Here is a 10,272-nt window from a genome sequence, read left to right on the forward strand (position 1 = left end):
TATACTAATAAATATATGGTTTATGGTTTTAATAAATATATGCATAAACTTTTTGAAATATACGTTAATGATTTTAATAAATAAAATATTAAAATAAATAAATATGTTAATATTTGTTTATTAAAAAATTTATATTTATAATTTATCTAATAAATATATTTTTGTTAATGCAGCTTAACAGGAATTTGTTGGTGCGTAAACTGGATTCGCCACAGACGTGAAACCCGATGGTGGAAAATTACTTACGCGCCACGGGATTCTACCACGTATCGAGGATTGGGGTGATAAGAGGATTTCACCCTTTATTAGCTGCATTGGTTGAAAGGTGAAGGCCAGAGAGTCACACTTTTGTGTTGCCGGTGGGTGAGGTTACAGTGACATTGGAAGATGTCGCACATATATTTGGCTTACCAATCGATGGAGAACCTGTGAGTGGATGGACTGACAGTAGTAGTGACTTCGTTCGAAGTCAGAGCATGGCAGTATTTGGACGTGAACCAGTAGTCAGTGGTAATTCAAAATCCTATATAAAGCTTGGTTGGGTTCGACGTATCAGAGATGCGGAGCCGTTGGACACTGAAGAGTCCATAAGGAGATACGTCAGATGCCAGATTTTCTGTTTGTTAGGGTCGACCCTATTCACAGATAAGTCGACTGCATACGCCCACGCGAAGTATATCTACCGTTGCTTCGCGATTTCGAGCGGATCCATACGTATAGTTGGGGGTCAGCATGTCTTGCACATCTTTACAGAGCATTGTGCCGTGTGTCACGATATGATACGAAGGAGATGGATGGCCCTCTTAGTCTGTTGTTTGTTTGGGCATGGGAGCGAATGCCGTGTCTTGCGCCGGTACCGAGACATACCCTTCCACCTGCTGAGATACCAGTTGCCATGAGGTAAATATTTATGGTTCTTGTCGGAGATTATATTCGCTATGCATATTCCATTTAGGTTACTTATGTAAATTTTTTCAACGTATGATGTATCAGGTGGAGCCATTCGGAACGGACCACATCGTGGTTAGCGAAGACCGTAGTGAATTTTAGGGTTGATATAGACTACATGCAGGAGGTAAATATTTATGGTTCCTGTGATTCCTATTTCCAAACATTAATGTTAGGGTTATGACGTATGAATTATATGTGGTTTGAGTGGCGGCCGTACGAAGGAATGATCATACCCGGTGAGTTACATGGACATCTTGATGTGTGTGATACCATTGCTCCGTTGTTGTCGTTCGAGTGTATCGAATGGTACCCTGCAGACCGAGTGATGCGTCAGTTTGGATTCGCACAGCCTCCCCCGCAAGGAGCAAGGGACATTCCACTGGACCAGCATTGCCTTGCTCTTCGCAGAGTGCAGCAGCATGACTGGACAGTTTTGTATGGGCCATGGATAGTGGAGTGGGGCAACAGGCGAAACACTCGACTGCGGGATCTGCACCCCCTTCCGACCTGGGACTTTATACCGAGCAAGGAGTATCGGGATTGGTATGTGCGCTCGTTCGGACATATGCTGAGATTGTCGGATTATGTTTCTCAGGACCCAGATGCACCTCAGCCACCTACACCTCAGCCACCTGCACCTCAGCATGCAGTGTTTGAGCCGTTTCCTTATTATGTACCACAGCCACCGGACCAGAGTCATGGTAGCCATCACAGTCAGGGAAGCCACCCGGGCCAATCTCAGCACTCTCAGCACTCTCACCACTCTCAGCCCATACTGACGACTCCAGACGGTGATGAGTGGTTTGACTTCTTCACCAGCGGTCACGGAGATCAGCAACAACAGAATTGGGCCAACGCTAGTTTGGGTGGTTGGTCAGATTTTAGTGCTATGCATTCACCGTTAGGGTCGGCTGATCCACATGGGGCATCAGTCGGTCCGACGCATGGTTTGCGGGGTCATGCTTCCGAGCACTCGTCAGTGGGTGCGTCGTGTGATAATGGAGTCCTTCGACGGACATACACAGTAGTTGACGAGTACTACCCCGGTGCATCCGCTCCAGCATGGATAGGAGGGTCGGCCCCTCCGGCAGAGGCAGGTGGGTCGGCTCCTCCGGCAGAGGCAGGTGGGTCAGTCGCTCCAGGTGCAGATGACCGGGATCCGGGGCACCCATATGACCTACGGACGGAGCGAAATCCGCCTGATAGGTATACTCCGTCGCGGCCAGGTCAGGGCATGATGGGTAAGGCACTGCACTGGATGGCTCGTAGGAAGTGAGCATTCGGTTGGGTTTTTTAGATTTATTCCTAAGGTTTAATGTAATTCATATTTAATGTTCTGTATGTTAACCGATGTAATTCGTATTTAATGTTCTGTATGTTAACCGATGTAATTCATATTTAATATTCTGTATGTTAACCGATGTAATTCGTATTTATCTTTCGTATATTTGCTTCACGAAGACAGTAAATGTTTAGATTAACTTGTTGTTAAACATCAATGGATAATCTCAGATTTGAAAATACAAAAACGACTTACGACTAATATAAAAAAAACTCAATTGACAAATTGCAAATTTAAAGATACAAACACAAAGGAAATAAAACCCTAAACTCCCGCACCACTCGGTCCAGCACGCTGAAGACATCGACTCCGACTATGACCCTGAGCACCACAGAGACGACATATCCGAGGACCACGCATGTCGCGTGAGTCCATTTCGTTCAAGTATCTGGTTAATTTCGGGCGACCCTTCGACGTTCGCCTCAGGGCAAGATTAGCGACCAATGTGGGTCCCTCATAATCAGGCCATGTCTCGGCATCACCTAACGGTGTGAACTCGAATCTATATACCTTACGGATCTCTGTCATTTTGTACACATCATGCACATACAGCTGTCAATCAAGACGCTGGTTAGCACAGCAAGCAATAACATGGCGACATGGTATTCTTTCCACCTAAAAGTGCCCACAGTCACACCTCCGTCGCGCAAGATCAATGACTAACACCTTTCCGCTAGTCATTTCGTGCACCTCAAATACCTCATTCCGTCTGTCAAAACGGTGCACAACTATATTCCCAGCCTGATGCATATTTGCCTCAATCCGCTGTTGTGCAAATGCGGAATAGGTAAATCCAGCACGCTTGCGTTCGTGACTCTCGGCACTCTTCCGCGTAAAAAGTTCATTTAGCCGATAATATGTTGCTCGGACTAGTGCCAACACAGGTAGATTACGGGCACCCTTCAACACTGAGTTAATGCACTCGACAAGGTTCGTCGTCATATGGCCCCATCGATATCCCTCGTCGAACGCCAATACCCAATGTCTAAGTCCGATGTCGTCGCACCACCTGGCATATGCCTCGCCTCGCTCTTCCAACCTTTTATAGTTGATGTTATACTCCTCCACCGTTCTTGAATACCCGATGTTGACCACAAGCTTTTGCAAGTGAGGGACTTTGAATGCTCGTAGGAAGTTGCTGCCGATGTGCCTTATACAAAACATCCACCATGCTCTTGGAGGTTGCCAATCACCTCCGGAACGATTCACTGCTGCCCGAATTGACTCATGCCGGTCTGAGATCATTCCCACACCATCTTTTCTTACAACATGCATTCATAGATTCCTAAGAAAGAAGTGTCACGCGTCGGCTGTCTCCCCTTCCACCAAGGCAAAAGCGGTAGGCACAATATTCTGGTTCCCGTCTTGTGCAACAGTGACCAAAAGTATACCTTTGTACTTGCCATATAGGTGTGTGCCATCAACCTGAACTAGGGGCTTACAATGCCTAAATGCCCGAATACATGGATTGAAACTCCAGAATACGTGATGAAGTATTTTTACCCCTTGCGCCTCCTCATTCCCGTTGAACAGCGGTCGTGTTTCTATTTGGACAACTGACCCAGGCATCTTCTGAACCATAACCGAGAGCCACCATGGCAAGGCTTGGTAACTCTCCTCCCAATCACCGAAAACCTTTGCTATGGACTTCTGCTTTGCCAACCAAGCCTTTCAGTAACTGATGGTATAGTTGAACCTTGACTGGACTTCGGCTATTATAGATTTCACCTTGATGGACGGGTCAGTCTCGACCAATGGCCTTATAGCCTCAGCAACTGTATCCGAGTCCAACTTTGAATGATCCTGTGAAATCACTCCCATTGAGCATGTGTGCCGACTGTTGTATCTGCTTATCTCCCAACAACCTTTTTTCCTTATCAAGCTGGCTCGGATAAGCCAATCGCACCCACGCGCATACATCTTGCACTTTGTATAGAACGTTTGTGGCTCAGACTCATACACGTCGTAGTCAACTCCTCTAGCGATAGTGTAACTTCTAATTGCTGCCACGACCGTCTTTCTAGAACTATATTCCATTCCAATCTGGAACTCTCCATCCTCAGGATTAGCAATGCCTACAGAAAGTAGAAATCATCGTTTACTAATCAATCCAATGCATAAATTAACAACAACGTATTATTTAATCATCACGCACCTATGTTTGAATATTCCGGAAACTCCGGTGCATGCATGGCGTCGAGATCCACCTCACGCATAAAACGTCGCACGTTCATCGGTTGACTGGTCGAGGGATGAACCACTACATTCTCCGCTGCTGTCTCAACTCCCACATCACCATCCTCATCCTCATCTCCGGCTTCATAAGTGGCTTCGAAATCCTCATCACTATCACTATTCATTCCCTCATACACTGCGTTTCTATCATCCACCACCTCTAAATCATTTTGAGTCCCTTCCGCCTCTACGGTTTCAAACTCAACATACAGCTCAATCTGTGGCTGTCGCATCTGAGTCTGCCGGTGAATTTGAAACATATTCTGCATACTCACTTCGTCTGTGATTGACATGGTATCAAACTGTATTAAACCACCAAAAACTATAACCGGATTCCGGTACAGAATTCTGCTCACTCTCATTAACGTACTGTTCTCCATGCTTTGACAGAGACCATTCTGAAGCTCCATTAACGTCACGGTGCATGGAACTACAAACAAAAATGGATTTTGGCACACAAACCTCACTCCCTCATGAGTATTACGTATTATCTCACCGTTGCGATACACCACCAAATTTGCGGTACCCTCCATTAAGCTTCAAAAACACTCAAAGAACACTCATAAACTCTTACTCAGAATGAAAATGAACCGGAGCACTGCCTTATATAGAGGAGAGCTTTCACCACGCCCCCCACGTAATGATTGTCTCAGCCAATCATAGCTTGCCACGTGTCAAAACGCCCCCGCGTGCTGACTCATCACGCCCCCCACATGATACATCCACGTCAACACGCCCCCCGTGCTGCCTCAGCACGCCCCCCACGTGCTGCTTGAAACAACCAACCACCTTCGGCCACGTCAGCACGCCACGTCAGCATGTCCCCTGCGTGCTGACGTCATCACGCCCCCCGCGTAATACCCTCTTCCTCCAACGACATGCTGCCACGTCAATTTCACGCCCTCCACGTGTAGCCTGCACCATGCCCCCTGCGTGTTGGCCTTCACCCCGAACGTCCACCTAGACGTAAAACACATTTTTCCTCCATAAACAACGAAAACACCACCTTGAAAACCATATTTAAATTCTTGAGCCCAAGTTTTGATTTATTGAATTTGAGATAAGTTATAATTATTATCCAATTTTACAATTATTGGATTATTTTCTATATTTAAATCATATGGTTGGTAGTTGTGAAATAAAAAGGATTTTTATATGATTTTGGACTAAATAATTAATATTTTAGAATATTGATATTTGTATTTTGGAAAATGAAAAAATTAAGTATATTATTTCTAATTATTTGGTTGGGACACTTTATTGAAAATAATTTGTAAAAATTGATGAGCAAATAGTATTTTTCATATACTATTAGTGTTGGATTTACATTGGGTTTCAATTACTATATTATTTCCAATTTTATGTGAAATTACCATAATGCCCTTAACCCTAATTTTCAAAATGAAAACCTTTTTCCCCTAACCTTCAGCCGCCGAAACCCTACCCTAATTGATCTCTTCTCAGACCCAATAGCAGAGGCACAAACCCTTCCCCTTTCTCAAATCAGTCACAACAATAATGGGAAGAAGGGACGAAGAAGAAAATGGATCCAAGGGAGAGGGGGCGGAGCTGCGCTCAGGAGAGAAGGTGAGCCATGCCGCTGCCACCGTTCAGCCCGCCACCACCGCGCCGTCTGCACCGTCGCCACGAAGAGCGCGTCGCTGTTGTCGCCCTCACTACATCGCTGCCGTCGAGCTCGCTAGCGTGGAGGAAGCACATCGACGGTGGTTTCGTCGGGTTTCCGCTGTCGAACTTGTCTGTACCACCGCGACTGATCACACGCTCAGGGAGAGAGGATGCGCAAACAGGAGCTGCTGCGAGGTTGCCGTCACCGCGTTGCTGGGCTCGCCATTGTGGAGGGTCGCCGCCTTTCCTCCACCGTCGCCGAAGGTCCATCACCGGAGCTGCTGAGCTCGCCGTATGTTGTTGTGGTGTCGCCGAAGAACTTCGCTGTCGTCGCCGGAGAACTCTTCCGGTAAGGGTTTTATTTGAGGTTTCTGTCCTTTTTGAATTTCGAGGTTACTATGGTCACTGCCTGTTGGTTTCAATCGTCGTGATTGGAATTCGTCGCCGCTACCGCTTGAGGTGGCTGCCGAGCTACCGCCAAGCCGGTTTGGAGACTGCCGCTGTGTCGGTTCAGCTGTTCCTCCTTCGGTTCGGTAAGCATTTTCGATTTGAAAGCCCTTTAGTTACTGTTCTGTTATCATACGCTGAAGTTTGTGGCGTTAGTTGCTATACGATTGAGTTTCGGTTGTTGTATGTTGTGATTAGAGTTGTTGAGACTGTTGCAAAAGTGGCTGGGAGCTGAGGTTTTAGTTCCCGTCAGTTCGGTTTGAGGCGGAAAGGACTTGATGAGGCATTTGGGCTATGGTTTTGCGTTTTGAGGTAGGGGCGCTTTCCAAAAATTATAGTTTATTATTGGAATTATTATATATGGATACTGATGTGAAACAATGTAGTTGGTGATTGTATAAGCCTTATGTGATGTTAATTTTCCTGGATGAATGTAATTATATGTTGAATGGATTATTGTTTGGTTTTGATGAATGGATTGTTGTATGGTTTGTGAAACGAGATGCTTTTGAAGTTGATTCTTTTAAAGCTTTGAAATCGGGTTAGTCCGTTATGAATTGATTTGAGTTGAGTTGATTTTCTGGATAATGTGGGAAGTAGAATGTACTTTTGAATTCAGCCTGATTTACTTTATTTGACTTGGTTTGGACAAACGATTTGTTACTGAGCCGTTTCTTTAAAGCTTTGGAAATGAGTTAAATCGGTTTATATTGAGTTGATTTTTTAAATGGTTTCCTTGAGATACGCCACTTAGGCGATTGTTAGATTTGGCTTGCTTTTGAATTGATTTCTGGTTTTAAGCTGTTGAAAAGGAACGAGGAACGGTTTAGTTGGGACCCGATCCGGGTGGCAAAGTCTAAGTTTTAGGGGAGATGCTGCCGAAATTTCTATAAAATATGAGGCTTTATTTGAAATGTTATTTGGGAAATTTTGAGTTTAATGCCTTTCCTATTTACTTGGAGGATTGTGAATTTAGGGCTTCTTTTATTATCTTTACTTAGATCAATTATGAAGAACAATGAAGCTATGCTTTGAAAGAATTACTGAAAAGAGAATCACGATTTCTCCTTATTTTCCAAGAAGAATAGTATGTCCTTGGGTACAAGTTATTCGAAAGAGAATTTTGCCTTGAGGCTGTTTTAAAAGGTAAAACGAGTTTATGTTTTTCTCTATTTGACATAAAGGGTGCCCATTGGAAGAGTTTTCGTGATTTTAAAAGGAATTGGATTTTGATTGATGAACCTCATTATTTGACATTTTGAATAAGATTCAAAGTACCCTTTGAACTCTAGTTTAACACAACAAAAATGATTCTCTTAACAGTTTGAAACGCTTCAGATTAAATTATGGAATTGAAGCCGGTTTTGTTTAAGTAAAGGAAATGGCTTTGAAAAGAGTAATTGATTACATGACTCGGATTGGCTTAGACCCTATTTTACTATTAAAGGTTGTTTTAATAAATTTAAAATGTACTTGGCAAAGTGAGTTATGTTATTCTCCCCTAAAGACTTGGGACTCTGCCGAGAAGCTTTTGTTATAAAATCCCATTGTTGTATGGGTGATTTTGAATACTTTGAAATAAATCCTTAACTTGCCACGGTTTTGGAAGTTTTGGAAAGAGGATGCCGAGAGTGGCATTGTTTTCAAAAGGGGAATTTTACCTTGAGTAAAAGTGGCTTGCGAGCCTGAGATGATTTGAGAAATGAGATCTTTAAAGCCAAGGCTGAAAGAGTTGAAACTTGATTTCAAAGTGAAATGATTTGAGAAAAAGTGATTTATGGCTTAAATGCCGATTTTATGAATTGATGATGTTGAATGTGGAAGTGTTGTTTTGATGTGAGCCGGAATGGCTGTGTATGATAAGAATATTGGCTAGTTCTGGATTGAACCGTGAACCGGAATGGCTGTGAATGATATGAATATTAGCTGGTTCTGGATTGAACCGTGAGCCGGATGGCTGAGATGGATGTTGATCCATGGCTGAGAATGAAAGCATTTATGCTGAGATATTGATAAGTTGTGATGTTGCACTTCCACTATTGGAGATAAGAGTTTCTTTGGGAGAAAGCAGTGACTAGCCATCACGTGCTCCAGGTTGAGACTCGAAACTCTTTTGACCCTATGTCGTAAGTGTGTCCGGGCACTGTGAAAGTCCCGGATGAGCTCGCTCCCGTAAATATTCACCAGTGAGGGTGATGGATATGGATCATGATTATGATCAAGTTTATGATGAGTATAACTCGAGTTGGAGATACGCGACAGAGGGACAGTCCAATGGTTAGCTACCAGGACTTGTCGGGTTAACTCTATAACCGACAGATGATATCATCAGCCACTAAGGACAGGCATGCATCATATGCATCTAGAATTTTCTTTTAAAAAAATCCAAAACAATAAATATAACACAAGATAATTGACATACATGATCTAAGTTAAAAAACATAACATGAAATAACAAAAGTTCTACTGTATATTAGAGCATTTTTTTAAACTAAACATAACCAACTTTATCCATATCCAGCAAAAATCACTCACAATGAATGTGAACGTGAATCACACATTTTTTGTGTTCTTTTTTCTCTGTGTGTTCTCTTTTTGTCATTTTTTTTACCATTTTTTTTATTTTTTTCTCTTGATGTTATTGCAGTGTTTTAAATTATACAAAATTTATTAAAAAATAATATCAAAATTTTTTAGTTGTGACATAAAAAAATTTTTAGCTGTAACATAAAATTTTTTTTAACCATGATGAAACAGAAAAATTTTTAACCAAGCAATTAAAAATTATCAAAAATAAAAATAGCAACAAATTTTTTTAATTGTGACAAAAAAAAATTTTAACCGTAACATATAAACTTTTTTAATAAATTAAAATTTACTAAAAATAAAACAAAAAAATTTTAACCGTGATACAAAATGCAATGCAAAAAGTAAATTTTGATATATAAGACAAAAGAACACATAAATTTTCAAAAAATATAATTTTTCAAAAATAATACAGAAAACTTTTTCATGACGCATTGTCTATGACAAAATAAATGTTATTTTTTCTTAATTTATATATCTATATTTTATTTTGTTAAATTTCTGAAATGTTAATATATATTTTATCTATAATAAAGACTCAAATATTGTTGTATCATTGTTTTTTCTTTTGGTATTGTTCTTTTGAGAGAGAAAGAGATCGAAAAATAAGAAAAACAAAATAAAAAAGAATGCATGATGATGATGATGATATGCTGAAAAAGAGGATGGAGGAAGAGAAGAATGCCCAAAAGGAAGAGAAGAGAAAAAAAAACGCAAACAAAGAAGAGAAAAGACAATTAACGTAGATAAAAATGTGTACGAATAAAAAGTGCACGTTATTAAGAGGAATTTAGTTGGACTTGTTTAAAAATTATTTAGTGTGTTTTTGAATTATAGTTTATAAATAGGAGTTTGCATAAAATTAATTTTGTAAATTTGATTTTAATAAAAAATAAGTTTGTGTTAAAATGATTTATGTTTGGTAATTTTTGTATCAAAATGAATTATAGTAAAATAAATATTGTTTGACTTATTTTTTTCAAAATCACTTTTAGATAAAAAAGTTACTAAAATGAACATCAACTTAAATAATTTTTTATATTATCCTATCATTTTAATTTAGATATTTAAATAGATTTTATTAG

The 10,272-nt window shown here is 41.0% G+C and overlaps 1 protein-coding gene across 1 annotated transcript; it reads right to left on the reverse strand.

Annotated features, from left to right (window-relative positions):
* Positions 1-3,592: 3,592 nt before the first annotated feature.
* LOC107487942 (uncharacterized) lies at positions 3,593-5,061 on the reverse strand. The gene is made up of 3 exons (XM_016108637.1): positions 4,449-5,061; positions 4,022-4,368; positions 3,593-3,943 (listed from the first exon to the last, which is right to left on the reverse strand). The coding sequence occupies exons 1-3, from the start codon at positions 5,059-5,061 to the stop codon at positions 3,593-3,595; spliced, it is 1,311 nt and encodes a 436-aa protein (XP_015964123.1).
* Positions 5,062-10,272: the final 5,211 nt, after the last annotated feature.

Source organism: Arachis duranensis, chromosome 5, assembly GCF_000817695.3.
Source record: "Arachis duranensis cultivar V14167 chromosome 5, aradu.V14167.gnm2.J7QH, whole genome shotgun sequence".
In the NCBI taxonomy this organism is placed as follows: domain Eukaryota; kingdom Viridiplantae; phylum Streptophyta; class Magnoliopsida; order Fabales; family Fabaceae; genus Arachis; species Arachis duranensis.

Bases quoted from the DNA above. Each gene is read 5' to 3' on its own strand.
- LOC107487942 (XM_016108637.1), bottom strand. From the start codon at position 5,061: ATGGAGGGTACCGCAAATTTGGTGGTGTATCGCAACGGTGAGATAATA. The intron at 4,369-4,448 runs GTGCGTGATGAT...TACTTTCTGTAG, and splicing joins TCCGGAATATTCAAACATAG to GCATTGCTAATCCTGAGGAT. The intron at 3,944-4,021 runs GTGAAATCTATA...TTGGCAAAGCAG, and splicing joins AGACTGACCCGTCCATCAAG to AAGTCCATAGCAAAGGTTTT.